General features: G+C 38.3%; 1 protein-coding gene across 1 annotated transcript in view; it reads left to right on the plus strand.

The window, feature by feature from the left end:
* Positions 1-360: 360 nt before the first annotated feature.
* The window catches only part of LOC104538915 (unconventional myosin-VI), a gene marked incomplete at its 5' end in the record, with an annotated part of 26,323 nt that continues 8,553 nt past the window's right edge, over positions 361-18,130 (plus strand). The window contains 11 exons of the mRNA XM_010182282.1: positions 361-454; positions 2,354-2,484; positions 2,626-2,703; positions 3,643-3,772; positions 5,112-5,202; positions 6,409-6,559; positions 8,904-9,112; positions 9,455-9,533; positions 11,351-11,511; positions 14,926-14,955; positions 15,415-15,453. Coding sequence (XP_010180584.1) covers positions 361-454; positions 2,354-2,484; positions 2,626-2,703; positions 3,643-3,772; positions 5,112-5,202; positions 6,409-6,559; positions 8,904-9,112; positions 9,455-9,533; positions 11,351-11,511; positions 14,926-14,955; positions 15,415-15,453 — 1,193 coding nt within the window. The remainder of the gene's footprint in view (positions 455-2,353; positions 2,485-2,625; positions 2,704-3,642; positions 3,773-5,111; positions 5,203-6,408; positions 6,560-8,903; positions 9,113-9,454; positions 9,534-11,350; positions 11,512-14,925; positions 14,956-15,414; positions 15,454-18,130) is intronic.

The raw sequence follows: 18,130 nt of genomic DNA on the forward strand, positions 1-18,130 counted from the left end.
TTCCAACTCCCGACATTCTGTGATTCTGTGATTTGGGTGCTGTGACTGTAGAAGATAATGAGGGTAGTGGAACTGAGACTGCGAAATCGGAATTAGGTTGTACTAATGTTAAGAAGAACAGTTGAGTGAAAACTCAGAACTTGAAGATCCAATTAGTAGCTTGAGCATTGAGATCAGTTACATCAAGACAATGCTAGAGTGCAAAACTGATACGTGAGAGAAAAAGAATGTCACTGTTTCTCTTTTACAATACTATTATTTTGTATTGGGTATTTTTTCACCCATAATTCTTAAATTACTAAATTGTTTCAGGAGGCTTAAAAATGTGTATATTCTTCTAACTTCCTGTTTTGGTACTAGGGGTCTAGCTTTATTCGCTGTATCAAACCTAATTTAAAGATGACAAACCACCATTTTGAAGGAGGACAGATTCTCTCTCAGCTTCAGTGTTCAGGTACTGTAAGCCTCTGATTTTTTTCCCTCTGTTTATTACTTTGGGCATTATAGATTGACCCAAGTTTGAAATATGTGAGATAGAAGCAATATTTCCTTGCGTGAACTGTTGATTTCCAGAAGGTTATTTATGCCTTATGAACAGTTACTTGGATTCTTAGTAGCTGAGCTCTCATTTTAGTGAATAGAAGTCCAAAAATAATTCATCTGAACAACCGTAAGGTCTCTTCTTTGCAAGAAGAGGTGATGTAATTTCCATCAACTGTTTTCCCATTGGTTACAATGAGAGTTCAGACACCAGGTGCATGTGTAGCCATGTATTGATAACAGAAATTTAGATTTCCTGACCTGGAGACAAATCCCATCTCTTTGTGTTGCCCACAGTGTTAGTAGGGCAGCAGTTCAGTCCAGAACAACATAATTCCTTTAAATTACTGCGGCAATTGAAGTGTCAGTAGCTCCTGTGTGCATTCAGAGGACTGTGTATCAGCTGAGATATCGAATAATTGAAACATGCCTGTTTGATTTTATAGGTACTATGATAGAGTTGAATTGTACTGGTTTACTTTTTCGAGATTTCTTTACACCACTGTTAATTTGATTTGGAGCTGAGCTTCCAACAAGGATACTTAAGCATAGTCTTTCCTGTTGCTTTGTATACCACAGATTGCAATGCTGCATTTTTGTTGCTCTTGAATGCTGGCTGCTTTCCTATTTCACAGCTTTATTGTGAAGAGAGAATATTAACAGCATTGCTTGTGCCCCACTGAACAGTGGAAGGAACTGCTTGTGCTGGTATTGTTGTTCTTCATAGGGTGTTTGTTCATCAAAGTACTTCAGTATTTTTTTCCCCTTTTCTGTATTTTTGTACTTTCAGTAGCTTGTACTTAATTTCTTCTCTTTGTGAAAGTCGAGGTACTTCCAGGTTTTGCAGCTGGTGGTTTGACAACCCTACGTGTTTAACATCCTGTTATCGTCACAACAGCTTAACGACTTTTCAGCAATTAGAAGTCCATTAACATCATTAGCAGTAGGCTTCTTCAGGTTAACAGCATTTGGTATGTCAGAGAGGAAAAATAACAAATTCCCCCTGCCCCCAACAATTGCCATGTTTTACAGTAGTTTTACAAGCTCACTTTTCCATGTGTACTTACTTCAGCAACAGTAAATGAAGCTTAATCTAATAAAACAAGGTTATAACATGTAATATTAAAAGAGCAAGATGTAATGCTGTGAAATATTTTCTTAAAAAAGACACTGTAATCAAATCAAATCTCATACATAAAGCAGTGGGCAAAAGCTGGCACTGCCTGTGCTGCTTGGAGTAATTTGAACCTGTTACTGACTTTGTGTCTGTGCTTTACTGATGTCCTGGTTGAAGCCAAAATGTAGTAACAGTATTTGGGACATTGAAATTACATCTTAGCAGCTGATACCCAGTGCTGCAAGTACACCAGATGTTCTAGCACTGCGTCTGTATTTGACGTTGTGTCTGCACCACATCTCAGAAGTATCACTGACGTGATGAAAATAAAAGCCTGGTTGAGTACTGGTTTCTGGTTTGTTTTCCTGTAAAAATGAAAAGGTCAAGTCTGCTAAAATGAAAAAAAATATTTAGAAGAAATAGTAGGAAAAATATCCTGTGTGTGATTGGGTGCTATTCACCTCTCAGACAGGGAGAAAATTGCATTGGCTCTTCTGTCCGTTCAGTGCTAAGGTTTTGTGAATGACCACAGCAAGAAATGTCAGAGACTGGATCAAGTCCCAGGATAGCTTTGTGGTTTGGTCTTTGAACGATGTCTTTGAGGCTTATGTCTGAAACTGCTGCTTATCCTACAAACCATTGCTCCATTTGCATTTTGTTGATAGCAGCTTGGTGCATGTGTCTCTGTGAATTTAGGAATGGTGTCAGTCCTGGATTTGATGCAAGGTGGTTTCCCCTCTCGAGCTTCATTTCATGAACTATATAATATGTACAAGAAATATTTGCCTGACAAATTGGCTCGACTGGATCCCAGGCTCTTTTGCAAGGTAAGAAAGAAATTTCTTCTTCTTCTCTATCATCCAGGACAGAAAATGTATCGTGAGGGGTTTTTTGTGTGTGTTTTCTGAATTGTTTTTTTCTTTTTTGAAGGAGGCAGAGTAAAATCATAACTGTTCTCTGTGTTTCAGGCACTATTTAAAGCCTTGGGACTGAACGAAAATGATTACAAATTTGGGCTAACCAAGGTGTTTTTCCGACCTGGCAAGGTAATGTTTCTCTTGGAGTCCTTCAATGAGACTCTTAATGATTTTGTTTGGAAGGGACCTCTGAAGGTGACGTTGTTCAACACATTGCTTAAAGTGTGGCCAACTTAAATAAGATTGCCCAAGTTTTTTTGTAAACACATTTTTCGATGAAAAAAATCAATATTAATACTGATATACTTGGTATCATAGTGGTGTTGCTAATGCAGCTGTATTCCTAATGCAATGTTTATATCCCCAGATGTTCTACCAGTCACTTTAGACTTATGTTTACTATTAAAAACAGTAAGTCAGAGCAAAGAAAAAACATTTTCTGGTAAAATCTTAATTATAGCTGAAATTTCTTTCTGTGATTCTGAGCATTGCTGCTGCTATGCAGAGAAAGGAGATGAAGTAGGGAGCTGTTGTGACGAGAAAGGAAAATTATTGTAGTCCCAGAAGGATGTTCTTACTGTCATAATTACCAAAAAGTAGAAGTGCAGGATGTTCAGAAAAGGTTGCCTTTAGTTGGACCCTTACATAAAAGTTAAAAACTGAGAAGTGCTTTCAGGCTTTATTTTTCCCCAGATACAGAATTAGAAGTGCCTTGAAGTTGAAGAAGACAAGAGTTAAGTGTTCAGAATGTAGAGAAACAGTTCATTTTTAAAACTTTTGACAATAATATTTTTAGTGATTAATAAATGGTTGGGTATTCAAAATGCTAAGTGTTGCACATCAAACAAACAAACAGAAAACCCCAGTAGTAATTTCTGTTATCATTAAAGAATAGTGATGCCAGACATACCTGCTCACTTGAATTAACTGAAAGCTGATGCACCGATGTCTTACAGTTCACACTAAAAATATTTTACCTTTTTAACTCAACATGCTCTGGAATAATAATGATGTCTAACACTCTCTGTTCTCCTAATGTGTACAATTTTAGTTTTGTTTGTTGTTTAGTTTGCAGAGTTTGATCAGATAATGAAGTCTGATCCGGATCACTTGGCAGAGCTGGTTAAACGGGTGAATCGCTGGCTTATCTGCAGTCGTTGGAAAAAAGTTCAGTGGTGTTCCCTCTCAGTAATTAAATGTACGTATTTTGTGTTTTATTAAATCAAAAAGTTTGTTAATAACACAGCAAAGCAGTTGTTATCACCTTGAATTGTGGCCAAGGACACATATAGCAGATTATTTCATACTGAAGTCTGAGTAAGTGCCTGTCACTATTGATACGTAATTTCTAAGTGCTTGGCCTGTCCAGTTTACTGTGCAGAGTAGGAATGAGATTGGTGCTTGTGCAATAAAGTTGTCTGGGAGATGGGGAATGGTCTGATGCAGAGTGTCAGGGATGCTGAATAAAACAGAGGGTGGAAAGTACATTAAGATGAGGAAGAAGAGCATAAAGGCCTTATGCCTTATGACTGCGCATTTGGGCTAGCACAGTCGTGACATCTGCATCTGTCACTGATTGTATGCTACGTGTTGCTGTTTATAGTGGGGCAAATAGAAATTGTGAATTCTTATCGTACGGGTTTCAGATATTAAAAATTGTAGCACTAAAATATGTTTTTGACCTAGAAATTTATGCCATTTAGCCTATTTTTCAGAAAGATAGGACAGAAAGTCTTGTCACTGTATCCCAAAAGTAGAAACCCAGGAAAATAATATGCTGGTTTGACGTGCCTTACTTTTTTTAGTATTTTATGGAAAATCAGAAGCTAATTTTATCCTCAGGATAAAGCTGAAATAGACAGACAAAAAGTAGAGTGCATCTTTGTGATCACCTAAGTCCAGTAGTTAAATATCTCTGTGCTCACACAGTGTGCTCAGCTGACGTCTAGAGGCACCATGGATCCTGGGAGGCTGTGCTTCCTCTGGTAGATGTGTAAACCTGCAGTTATTCCGCTTAAAGCTACTCTGTGCGCATGCTTGTGGCTGTGCCCTGACATTATTCTCTGTTTAACTTGCCTCCTGGTCCCAGTCATTTTTTGTCTTTAGATGAGGAACAACAGCAGCTGGAGGTTTTGTGTTCTTTCATTTCGGTATTCAGAGAGAGCTGCTCAGCAAAGTTACAGCCACTTTATTATCTCTAGCAAATATTGGCTGTTTGATTACCCTTCACCACAGGAGCTGAGCATTTCCTGCTTCCTAGACCCAGTGACTTTTCGCTGAGGTTACTGGTGTCTGCGAATCTGGAGGGGCAGGGGTGCTCACATGTGATTGCGCACATGCTTAGTTCTTCTCATTTGTTTTGGGTGGGAGCCTCTATGCCTGGCTCAAGATTGTGAATTCTGTTGTTCCAGTACAGACCTAGCTCTCAGGTGTGTGTAGTCTGCATACAGTTTTGAGCCATCAGGTGTATGAGTAATATAGGAGTCGTGTGAAATTGTATAAACCACTGAGACTCAGTATCTTCTGTGTGTTTACAGTGAAAAATAAGATAAAATATCGAGCCAGTGCCTGCATTAAAATACAAAAAACTATTCGTATGTGGCTTTGCAAGAGAAAGCACAAACCACGGTAAGAGGATATTCCTTGGTTGAATAAGATGGATTTCTCATAACATTTTCTTGTAAATGTGTAGGAGATTTACTATGCTTAATGTATCTGAAGTCATAGAACCATGCTAAGTACAACTGAAAGAGGTGCCATGTTCCCCTCCCTTTCCCAAGGATGAATGAGCTAAATCTGAACCTTATCTAAGGGATGTTTGTTTAGCTCTTTGTTCACAAAATCCTTTGGTGATAGCCTGGTTATTAGAAATCCTTAGTTAAGTCTCTCAAAATGAAATCTAAGCTCATTAATTTTTGTCCTTTACCCATTCACACCTTCCTTTCTACGCCTCCTTTCTTTTTTATCTTAAAAATAATTGTGTGTTCTGGCCCTCTTGTCTCCTCTTAAAATTAAGCAACGCCATTAGCTTTAATCTGGCTGCATGGAATCCTGATGGCAGAACCACTTTGGTCATTAAGCTCTGCTGACACCTTTTTGTTCTTTGATAGAGATCCAGCTCTCTGTTCTTTAATTGTGGGGTTCTTATAAAATGTTTTCTTTTACGTCCTTTGATAGTTATGTTTCATTTTGTACCTTGACATTTCTGACCATGTCCCTATACTATTAAGCTGTTCTGTACTCATCTTTAATGATTTGATTTGTTTTCTACTTTTTCCGCGGTGTTTTCCTGAATTTAGTGATTTTTTTCTAGGACGAGTGTCTCTGTAGAGCTGTAACTTGTATGTGTGGCCTTCAATATTGGTTTTTTAAAAAGCTCCAGATTGTCCTGGACTTTTCCCCAGACTTCTTGTTCCCTGTGGGGTCTGATGGCTGGGTTCCCTGCTCTCTGGTTAAGTTTTATCTGATTCAGTCCCATTATTGCTCTTTGAGTAAGTGGCACAACTGAACCTTTATCCACTTCAGCAAAAATCATCTAGTGGTTACTAATGATTTGTTACTGAAAAAAACCCCACAACGCCACCTTAATTCTGGAAATCAAAATGGATTTTTGTATTTTGAGTCACCATCTGCTAATCAGTTTTAACTATTGCTTGCTAAAAGCTCCTGTGCTTAATTACTTCACGTTTGAATTTCAAAACTAGAGGGTGAGCTTTTATCAGAAGCCATAACTTGTCTCCCCTGTCCGTCTCCTTAATGTGAGTGGCGATAATTTAAAAGATGTCGGCTTGTCGAGACCTCTCAGGATACAAATAAACCATCTTACCTTCACAGCATCGATGGCCTGATAAAAGTGCGTACGCTGAAGAAGAGACTTGATAAATTTAATGAAGTAGTAAGTGCTCTGAAGGAGGGCAAGGCGGAGACAAGCAAGCAGGTCAAGGAGCTGGAGTATTCTATTGATGCTTCAATGACCAAAATTAAGGTAATGAGAGAAATAATTTCTTTTTACTGGGCTCCTTTAAGAAAATCTTAAAGTAGAAGGCAAATGTATTTTTTCTTAATAGAAAAGACATTTAAATCTTAATTTTCAGAGTGAGTAAATTCTGTTTAAAAATATTTCTGAATATTACTGAAGTGAATCATGAAACTGGGTGCATACGTCTAGACTTTGGTGTTATTCTCTGTGTTTCAAAATTGGCACAGGAGAATTTAAAGCAAAAATGCATGTTGAAGTTGTGAGACAAGTGTTGCTGACAATTTGCTTGTTGCTTTTATTACCGGAATAATGCGTATTAGCAATGTCTTAAATTAATCAAGGCTGAAACGTGCAAGCATTTATCACAGAGTGAAAAGGTTTATATTCCAGTTATGAGGGGTTTTTTCAGACTTGGTAGTGAAGAGAATTCAGCTTGCTGATTATGCTTCAGGGTCTGTAGTTCTCAGTTTCTTACCACAAAAGCACACGGACAAAATGAAAGCACACTGGGATTTATTAATGTTAGGAAAAAAATTTCATGTGTTGAATTTATTTCACACGGTATTATAGGTTTCTGTCAACTTACAGTTCTCTTTTCTAATAAAAAATAAGATAATTAGATTATCATAATGATACACCCTCAGAAAAGGACTGCAAACACCCCAGTTTTATTAATATACATCAATGTGAATTGTAAAATGAAACTAAATTGTGGCTATCAATGAGCTTTGAAAACATAAGTACTGAAGACTATTGTTTTAAGTATTTTCAAACTGTTATTTGCTACTAATACCTTTCTAAAAAGCATACTCCAATACTTGGTTTCTGAGTGCTAGCACACATAGTAAAGAGAAACTTACCATAGTAGTGGTCAATGGCTCCAAGTCCAGATGGAGCTGGGTGACAAAGTGTCCCTCAGGGCCCCATACTGGGACCAGTGCTGTTTAATATCTTCACTGATGCTGACAGTGGGATTGAGTGCACCCTCAGCAAGTTCCCTGATGATACCAAGCTGGGTGGTGAGGTCAATGTGCCAGAGGGAAGGGATGGCATCCAGAGGGACCTGGACAAGCTGGAGAACGGGGCCCAGGTGAACCTTATGAGGTTCAACAAGGCCAAGTGCAGGGTCCTGCACCTGGGTTGGGGCAATGCTCATTATCAGTACAGGCTGGGGGATGGTGTGACGGAGAGCAGCCCTGAGGAAAAGGACTTGGAGATAACTGGTGGATGAGAAGCTGGACATGAGCCACCAATGCTCATAACCCAGAAGGCCAACTGCATCCTGAGCTGCATGACAAGAAGAGTGGCCAGCAGGGCCAGGGAGGGGATTCTGCCCCTCTACTCTGCTCTGGTGAGACCCCACCTGCAGCAGTGTGTTCAGGTCTGGAGCCCTCAGTAGAGGAAGGACATGGATGTGTTGGTGTGAGTCCAGGGGAGGGCCACCAAAATGATCAGGGGCTGGAGCACCTCTCCTGTGAAGACAGGCTGAGAGAGTTGGGGCTGTTCAGCCTGGAGAAAAAGGCTCCAGGGAGACCGTGTAGCAGCCTTCCAGTACCTGAAGGGGTCTTACAAGAAAGCTGGGGAGGGACTTTTTACAAGAGTGTGTAGCAATAGGATGAGGAGCAGTGGTTTTAAACTAAAGCAGCGTAGATTTAGATTAGACATTAGGAAAAAGCTCTTCCCCATGAGGGTGGTAGATCACTGGCACAGGTTTCCCAGAGAGGTGGTGCAGGCCCCATCCCTGGAGATATTCGAGGTCAGGCTTGATGGGGCTGTGAGCAACCTGATCTGGCACCAACGCCCCTGCTCACTGCCGCTCACTGCAGGGGAGCAAATTGGACCAAAGGGCTTCTAAAGGTCCTTTCCAACCTGACACATTCTGTAATTCTGTGAAACTGTTCTGTGCTCTGAGCTGTAGATTTTAAAATATGAAGGCATGTTTTATAGAGAAGTCATGTTTAATTTTGGTGATAAACTGACGATTACTTTGTATGGTTTTTATTGAGAGAGGAGAGTAATGGATCCCCAGGATTTTAGGAAGAAAGAGATGGATGTGCTCAAGCTCTCCCACCCTGAAGTGTATAAATAATTTAATTATACTGCTCAGTGTTCTCATTTCACTTAAATTTTTTTCAATATACATTAAAAAGTAAAGTACAAATGTTAAAGAATATAATCCCCTCTTATGGTTTCATGTTGCAGACCACTATAATGACTAGGGAACAGATACAGAAAGAATATGATGCTGCTCAGTGCTCTCATTTCACTTAAATTTTTTTCAATATACGTTAAAAAGTAAAGTACAAATGTTAAATAATATAATCTCCCCTCTTATGGTTTCATGTTGCAGACCACTATAATGACTAGGGAACAGATACAGAAAGAATATGATGCTCTGGTTAGAAGCTCAGAGCAGCTTCTGAGTGCACTGCAAAAAAAGAAACAGCAAGAGGAGGAAGCAGAGAGGCTACGACGTATCCAAGAGGAAATGGAAAAAGAAAGAAAGAGACGTGAAGAGGAAGAACGACAACGAAGGAAGGAAGAAGAGGAAAGACGTCTGTGAGTCTTGAATAAGTTGCTGGTTATAGAATGAGAAGAAAATAGGAAAAGCACTTTACTGAGGTTGTTTTTAATAGTCCTAGGCTTGAAGAGAGCGTTTAGAAGTTTCCTTTCCCAGTGGTTTATATGGTACGTGTAGTCAGAATAGAGGATGGCAGAAATTACATGGTGCAGCTGGAAATACAGGTGGACGAGGACAGTTTCTTAAGTTTACACGTGGTGTCCTGTCATCAGGACTGCACTGACTTCTGGGTTACCAGTCAGTTTGATGGAAGATGCTTTCCCGTCATTGTTCACTTGCATCATAATAACATGTTTGCATTTCCTCCTCTTTTCTAATAGGAAATCTGAGATTGAAGCAAAGAGAAAACAGGAAGAGGAAGAGAGGAAAAAGAGGGAAGAGGAAGAAAAGCGTATTCAGGTTAATGTTTTACTTGTGTGGGGGTTTTGGGTGGGGTTTTTTCGATGGTAGGGGTTTCTTTTTTATAAATATTATTTGTATTGTTTCTAAAATCTTTTTGACAGCCTGGGTTCTCTGCTGAGTCTACCAGCTTTGTTTTATAAATGCATTTAAGAGTCATTCAGCACTGTTGCCTTTGGAGTAAATGTAAGGCAAAAATCATGATTAGGGCATCCCAAGACAGATCACCTGTTTCTAGTTCACATGGTAGTCCAGGTCTACAGCGTAATTTCTTTTTAAAGGCTTTTTTGAAGTTATTTTGAGGTTAAAAAAGCACAACACTGGAGAATCCTAGTTTATCCTTAGAAGTTTTTGCAGATGCTCCATGTTAGGTAAGTTTGACCCTTGTTTAGTAAATCACATGTGGACTCAGGCTGTGTCATGTACCAGCTTCACTGTAAACACTTCCAGAGTATTGATGATAACGAGACTATACAAGATTGTCTCTGTGACCCATTTGGCTACATTTCAACAGCTACATGCGGTCCTTGGAACTAACAGAGAAGTTACAGCCTAACTTTGGTGAAAAATGAATCTTTCCTGTGTTACTGGGTCTGTCACCTGTGTCAGAATCACAAGCACTGCCGGCTTGCAGAAGTTTAACATAAAAAGATTAAGCTGGTACTTGGCTGGTCTCTAAATCATTTCTTGGAGACCACTCCAGATGTGCCTGGTGTTTTGTGAGAAATTCATTGCGTAAGTTTCCATTCGGAGACGGCTTAAATGGGTTAAACTTTGTCCACTGAGGAAGCAAGATGGCCAGTTGCCAGAAGGTTTAAAAACTTGGTCTGCCAGCACTGTGAGCATCTCTCGGGATTGTCTTTATTTCTGTTGCCGAGATTTGGATGTCTGCAATGCAGAATGTAATTTACACGTAGAAACAGTGCGTTTGGATACAAAGCAGATATGTAATCCTGTAGGATATTTCTTTCTTCTATATACAGTTAATTACTGTTTGTCTCTCCTCCTGGTGGTTGTTACTATCAGCGAATCTCAAATGGGATTCATAGAGTACAGTCACTGGTGCAAATTCCCAATGAGTGGGAAGTGTTGTTATCTCCTTTTGGGCACCAAGACAGGCACGGCTAAGACTTGGCGTGTATGAATTTCAGAAGTATGAATTGGATGGTCAAGTTTTACTTACTGAGTCTGCAAGACCCTTTGTTAAATAATGGTAAGCTGGAATTACAGCTTTGCTCTGCAGAGGCAGTGTATCTGGATTGCTCCTGCACTGCAGTGCGTTGGAATTTTACCATTTGGTTAAATTCAAAGCCGGATCAGGTCCACAGAGGATTGCAGTGTTTGTCTTGATCCATTTTCAGAATGAACCACAGACCTCTGTGCAAAGCAGTGCCTGTTGCAGAGTCTTGTAATATCAAGGGGACATTGTGTTAGTGCTGTGGAGGAGTGACCATGTTGCTCTGTATCACCTGAATTGTAGTGATGCTACAAACCTTTGAACTCTAGTTTTTGTAATAGCTTACAAAAAGCCTCTTGTGTTTTTTAAGTAAGTAATAATTGATTGGCTCTTTAATTTGGGAAGGTAATACAAGGGATGGACAATAGTGATTTGATATCTGGAAACCAAGATGCAGTCTGTAGCTGTTTTGTCTTTCTGGGGTCAGACTAAATACTAATGCTGTTACTTTTTCAGTTCTGTACATTTTGCATGTTTTGAAAGCTATTGATATACTTCTTGGTATGTTGTTCTAATAATTTGCTTATGTAGCATTTTAGTTTTGACTGGCTAAGGCTAAAGGTGTGTTTTTCTAAAACAGGCAGAAATTGAGGCTCAGCTGGCCAGAGAACGGGAAGAGGAAACCCAGCACCAGGCAGTGCTTGAACAGGAGCGTCGTGATCATGAACTTGCAATGAGAATTGCCCAGAGTGAGGCAGAACTCATCAGTGATGAGGCTCAGCTTGATTTAGGATTGCGCAGGTATGGGGTTAAGTAGTTACCTTCTCTTTTTTCTGGTCATCTTCCTATCCTGATCCCTTTGAGAAGACTACAATCCTGTTGGGTTTATGTACTTTTGTATTAATTACATGGACCTTTTAAGTCAGTGTATTGGAATATTTTTCAGATTAACTTGTGAAGTTTGTTAGAAATGATTGCTTTTGCTTAAAGACTTCCTCCATTGTGCATCCTGCTCCATCAGTAATTTAGTAGGCGCTTGTGAATACGACTGCACTTCTCTCTCTCTTTTTGAGTTCTGGCAAGGACAGCAACCAATTTAAATTATGATCTTTATGACTTATTTAAAGTAGTGAAAGGAATTGGTTCAGTGGTAAGTAGAAATAAAAGATACCCTTTCTGGTACTTGATGGTTTTAGTGGAACGGTGTGAATTTGTGTGAGGGTTTTTTGGTTTGGTTTTGTAGTTTCTTTTTTTTAAGATGTCCTCTTTGAATGCAGAAATAGTAGTTATTTCTGTCTTCTGACTGTTCAGTTTTTTAAAGTGGAGTGAATATGTTTAACATGGAATGGTTTGAAAATCAAATATTGTCTTTAAGATTTTGGTGAGGGGTTTTTTTTGTGAATTTTTTGGTGTGTCACAAGAAGTGCTTGGCTTTTGGTATACAGATCCACAGCGCCTACAGAGCAAGAGCTCTTCGTGTGTAAAGGGTGATGCCTTAGGAGCAACTTAGAAGTTCCAGTAAAAATGATGCTTATTGGTCAAATAGCTTAAAGGGACCTATGAATGTGATCACGTCACTGGTGACTTCAGTAGTGCCAGTCAGTTTGTTGTTGTTGAAAGGAGGAGTGTAAGAAAATCTCAAGTGTTTCCATGGATTTTCAAGCTCTCAGATGTGTTCTCTTTGCTACTCAAATGTTATCTAGGTGTATACTTTTTTTAAACAACTGTATGCCTACATGAGATAGATGATTATTTTTGGTCATATATAACACTGATTTTTTCGACAGTTCCTCTAAAATCATTGTGGTTTAGATGCACAGTAGCTGTAGTATTATCTCAGTTAAGACTTTTAACATGTTCAGCTGAATGTCCAAGTGCTTCACAGCATTTTTGAGACTTCCATACTATCTCTATTTGGATCTTGGTGTAATGCCTTGAAGGTAAACCCACAGTCACTCTAGTGTTGCAACCTGGCAAACTTCTCTTAAATACGAAAGAAGGGAGGCAATAGGCAAGAAGGGCTCAGAGAATTCAGTAACTTTCTGTCAGTGAAGCTCAAATCTCCACAGCAGTTCCTGTCACTCCTGGGGTCTTCTTGTGTAGTCCTGGAATGGATGATAAACATCCTGATAGTTCCGACTGCCGGTTTTTCTGAATAAAGAAAGATAAATTCGGACACAAGCTGGAACACAGGAGGTTCCACTTAAATTTGAGAAGAAACTTCTTCTCAGCGAGGGTGACAGAGCACTGGACCAGGCTGCCCAGAGAGGTTGTGGAGTCTCCTTCTCTGGAGACATTCAAAACCCGCCTGGACGCCTTCCTGTGCAACCTCATCTGGGTGTTCCTGCTCCGGCAGGGGGATTGGACTGGATGAGCTTTTGAGGTCCCTTCCAATCCCTAACGTTCTGTGATTCTGTGATAAATAATAAAGAATAAAGACTCTCTTCTGAATGATTGGAAAGTGCAGAATGGTCTGAACAAGTTAATATAGAGACAGAAATCCTTTCTTGAACAAGATAGTATATAAATATAGAAAATATATAAATACAGATAATATATAAATGTAGAAAGAAGTAATACCTTTTCCTGCTCATATGAGATTTCTTTTTAGCTCATAAGCAGTTTTTTTTTGTTTCTGCAGTCTCCTTGAAAGAGGTTTAAGCATGTCCAAAAATTGAAAGTTCTTTTAATTTCACCTTTGATTTGATTTTGGTTTGGTTTGTTTAGAAACAAACTAAAACATTCCCCAGACCCCAGCGTCTTCTGCTGAAATCGAAGGGTAGATTTCCATGGAACTGAAACATAAAGGTAGAAACTGGGGGAATTATTCTCGGAAATGAAAACTGTTTGTGGGTTTGAACAAAATACGTAATTTAATGATCTAAACAGAAATTCTTAGCAATTATTTTAGCTGAGAATTAAAATTTCACTGAAGTCTAAGGAAGTTATATTCTGCCGTCTTCTGGATTTGAGACTTGCATGTTACCGTATGATACACTGAAGTCACTGACTTTTAGGTATGCATATTTCCCTTTTCTGTTAAATTTTGCTGTAGTAAGGTAAAGCATGTACTGCTGCATACTAAATTCATGCAGGATACTGATTTTACAGCGTTTTCACACAATTTTGTAAAAAACTGTTTCATGCTTACACACTGACGTGAACAAAAGAATATTTTCCATTGTACTGTACTACCTGTGGAGTGAAAATAGTAAGGACAAGGTGATTTTTATATACCACACAGAAAGAACTCTTGTATTTTTCTCATTTTTAAAGAATATGTGTTGTCATATTTGAAAATTAGTAGCCTTTACTTTAATTTCTTTTCTTCTCAGTACTTTGCTGCACTCACCATTAGTTTTTGTAGATATTTAAAAGGAGTTTGTTTGAGAAATGTATTTGTTGGCTTCTGTCAAAGCAAAGGTTTTTGTTCTGGCAGTAGATCTAGCATTTTTATTTGTGCTTCCTGTGTGCTGGATATGCTGGACCTCTCCTAGCTCATCCAATTTTATTACTCATCCACAATTTGAAAACGTGTGTAGTAAGAAATTCACCCCACCAAAGGGTAAATTAAGTAAAAAATCTGTTAAATAATAGATACCTGTTTTCAGCTGTGTCATATATTTAATTTACATGGCTTATTGAAACGTATAGCATACAGCACCAGATCAGCTAACCTCAGTGAAGGTGGTGTGGGTGTATCTGTTGGAGCAATCCAAATAACTTCTAATTTGTAGCATATTCAGGCTGCGTGTGTGTGCACTTGGGCCTTCTGTACGGCAGTCACACTCAGTGTCTTTATACTGCTTGTTCTGGTCCCAGAGCAGCTACATGAGGATGGTTGTTATTTCTTGTGATATCTAGGCATAGGATATATCAGTAGCATGTCTTTGGTCAAAACACAAAATCAAATCGAAATCTTAGATTTTGAAAGATGGGCTGGGGAGAAGAAAGGATGGGGGAAGTTTTCACTTGTACATTTTTTCCACATTATCTTAACTTGACTTTTAAAGAATAATTTAACACTCCTGATAGAATGAAAAAGGTGAAGAAAAAAGGTCTGTATAATCCTATTTCTCAGTAAAAAAAACCAAAACCATAAGGTAGTAAATAAGGTGTGAGAGAGCAGGGAATACCATGACCCACCTTTTCCCATTTCCCATTATTAAAGAGATAACTAGGAAGTAGCCTAACATACGTATCTTGTATTTGCAGAGCCAATGGAACAAAGCTGCAAATGACTGCGTATGGCATTTTTTTTCCATTTGAATGCTCTAATAGAAAAAAAGCAACACTAATTCAAATAAAATCAATGCTATCCTCTTACTTACTAATACCTCATTATACTCTTCGTTAGCATGCATCTGTAAACTTTAAAGCAATTTGTAATACCTTATACCCACTACTGTGCTTGTGTCTAATAAACAAGTTAATAATCTATCTAATAATACCTGTTTAAAGGTAAGCTGTGTAAAATTTTTCACATACCATCCATTTTTCACTGCCCTGCGTGATTTGTTGCACTTTACAGAATCAGGACCGTGTGTATGTATATCTTAAATGGAAATTATTTAAAATAAGTAGGGGGTTTTTTTGGTGCATTTGAATTAGCTTCAGTTTGGTTGGCAGGACACTGTCACAGTTGAAAAGGCTGTTTTCATGTTAATATATTTGGTTTATGCTTATTTATCAATTTTCTTGTAGGGAACAAATGGCCACAGAAATGTCAGAAATATTGTCTAGGTAGGTGAGAAGACAACACCAAATGAATCAATCATTTTATAAAAAGGAATCATGCATGGAATGGGTTGAATTGTAATGGAATGAAAAAGAATGAAATCTATTTGGGGTTTGGTTTGGTTTTTTTAGGTGCTAATCACGTAGGTAGATTATTTCTTTCAGATAAATTTCCTTTATCAACACCTTTTTTCCAGCAATTAATTTTCTGCTATTTTAATTGATTATATATAGAAAAAGAATAAGAATAGCTCACGTACCCTGGAATTTTGTGTAATTTTGATAATGTTCCTCCAGATTTCTCTTCTTTTCAGCTTTTTTGTAATGATAATAGAAACCTGGGCTCCACGTCTTTCGAAGGAGTTATTTCTACAGATTCAACACAGAGTCAATGAAGTGTCTCATTGTTAATGTAACTGTTAGTGCTTTTAATAAGAAAATATTCTACTTATAATTCCCTTCAAATGAAAGCAGTTTTGGAAATTACCACATTAAAAGCGTATTAAAACCCCTCTTAAGACATCCAAACAAAATCCCTTTCTGAGATCTCTTGAACGCTAATGCAAGATTTTATGCACAGCGCAGGAGGAAAGGAGAAGGCACGTTCAGATCTGAATACATTTCTACTGTAACAGTCTCACGTGGTTTGTGTTTGAATACTAATTCTCTGCTGAAAGAAATTGCTATAATTTCCTCCCTATCCGTGAGAAGTGAGGAAGTGTTTTGTGCAACTTAAGGACAAAAATAACCTTTTCAAATTCATTTTATGAAGCTTACATAAGAAGTGAAATTATTTAGAGTGTGGAAAAGTGAATCTGTTGTTAAACAAGCTGCTGTGCTGTGAATATTTATAGTCTGAAGATGATCGGTCTCGTGATGGCTTTTCTCGTTGTAGCATTAATAAATGGGAATGCAGCTGTTCACTGAATCTGTTCCTTGCAGTGGCATTTTAAGAATAGGAATAAACAGCATGGTGTGTAATTAAGTTAGTGTGTGACTTTAGATGGCTAGATTGCATTGCATACACTGACATAGTTCCAGTGACAACGGCCAATCCTTAATGTGCAAAAAGAATCACAGAACTTTTGAGCAAAATCAGAGTCTCTGTGTTTTGCTTGAATTAAAAGTGCAATACTTCTTACTGCATGGTTATTTAACTAAGTTTGTTTCACTTTTCACATACTGGCAACTTGAGACTTGAGACTGATAATTTTTTTGAAGTCTGAACATGCTGTTTATGACGCACAACTTCGTCAGGTTGAGCAGTGAAGGCTGACAAGTCTGGTGCTCTTCTTACCGCCAGACTGCTGTGCTTCAAGTCGTGTAGAAAAGGAAAGAGCGATCTCCAGAGTGGTGCTGTAATGGAAAGGCTAAGCCATGCAATTGGATTAACATTCTTAAAGCTCACTGATTTAACCAGAGATCTTACAGCCTAGTGCTGCTGCTCTAAATTGTGCAGCAAACTCAGAGTGGTGAGCAGTGTTGCTAATTAAGGAAAATCCTTAGGATTTGTCAAATTAGGTTGGAGAAGGTTAGACAGCTGGCAGCGGAAATTGCGTTTAGCAGCAATCTTCTAATGTCCTGCAGGTATCCCAGTGATGACTAAATATCAACATTTATATTTTGAAGGAAGCTGTCTGTCAGAGGATTTGTTTTACACTTCTGAGTAGTGCTAAGGGTGAGAAAAAGTTCCTGTCCCTCAGTTATGTACGGATTAGAAGTCCAAGAGGTAATTTTTTCTGTTCCGCTCCTCACGTACCATAACCAGAAGTCTGTGTTGACTCAGATTAGTAGTATGAGTAGGCATAATAAAGCTGATGCTACAATAAACAGTAAAACTCTGTAGTTTTAATTACATTTGAAGAGGTGGTTCAGTTGCTATTAAGAGGAACATTTGGTTAAACAGATTGTTTTATTCTGAGAAAAATAAATGGCATTTGTTATCTCTGCTTTCAGAACTGCTCTATCTTTGTAGAGAAAAATTATCACAGAAAATGTATTTGTAACCTATTAAGTAAAAAGGGAAAATAAACAACATAAAACTTTGTAGTCTCACATGAGACCTTTATGGAAACAAACTTTCAAATAATATTCATTGAGTTATAAATACTGTAGTAATGTAAAAATCCCACGAAGATACTGCTGCACAAACAGACTTTAACTGAAAAGGCCTGGTTTCTTCTGGTTTTCTCTCTTGTGGATCTTTGAAGTAACATATTCCATCAAGTATTTTGCTACCCTGTGAAAGATCTAATTTCTTCTCAGCTAATCCTCTCAGATCCTGAAAGAGAATTCAGTTTCCCTCATGTTCTTAGTCATGGGCATCAGCAGAGGTTGGTCAAGTCATGGGCCTGTTCCTGAATTCCTCAATGTTTAAGAAGTATTCTGATCATCACTGAATGGTAGAGTGTTTTGAACTTGGGTTATATCCAAATAATCCATGGGAAGTTTGCCATTCCCAAGAGAGAGTTCTTCCACTTCTTATCCACACCATTTTTAAGAAAAAAGGGAAAAAAAACCCCAAACAAACAACATTCAGGTTTATCTTTATACACATACATGTAATGTTGGTTTGTTTATTACATGGATTACTGTTAAAGATAATTTCTTACTTGCATTTGCTGTTGCCTTCATTGCATACCACCTGCATGACAAATACCTTCTGCCTTTTGAAAAGCACTCT

The sequence above is a fragment of the Mesitornis unicolor genome, unplaced genomic scaffold, assembly GCF_000695765.1.
Source record: "Mesitornis unicolor isolate BGI_N332 unplaced genomic scaffold, ASM69576v1 scaffold5504, whole genome shotgun sequence".
NCBI classification, from domain to species: Eukaryota; Metazoa; Chordata; class Aves; order Mesitornithiformes; family Mesitornithidae; genus Mesitornis; species Mesitornis unicolor.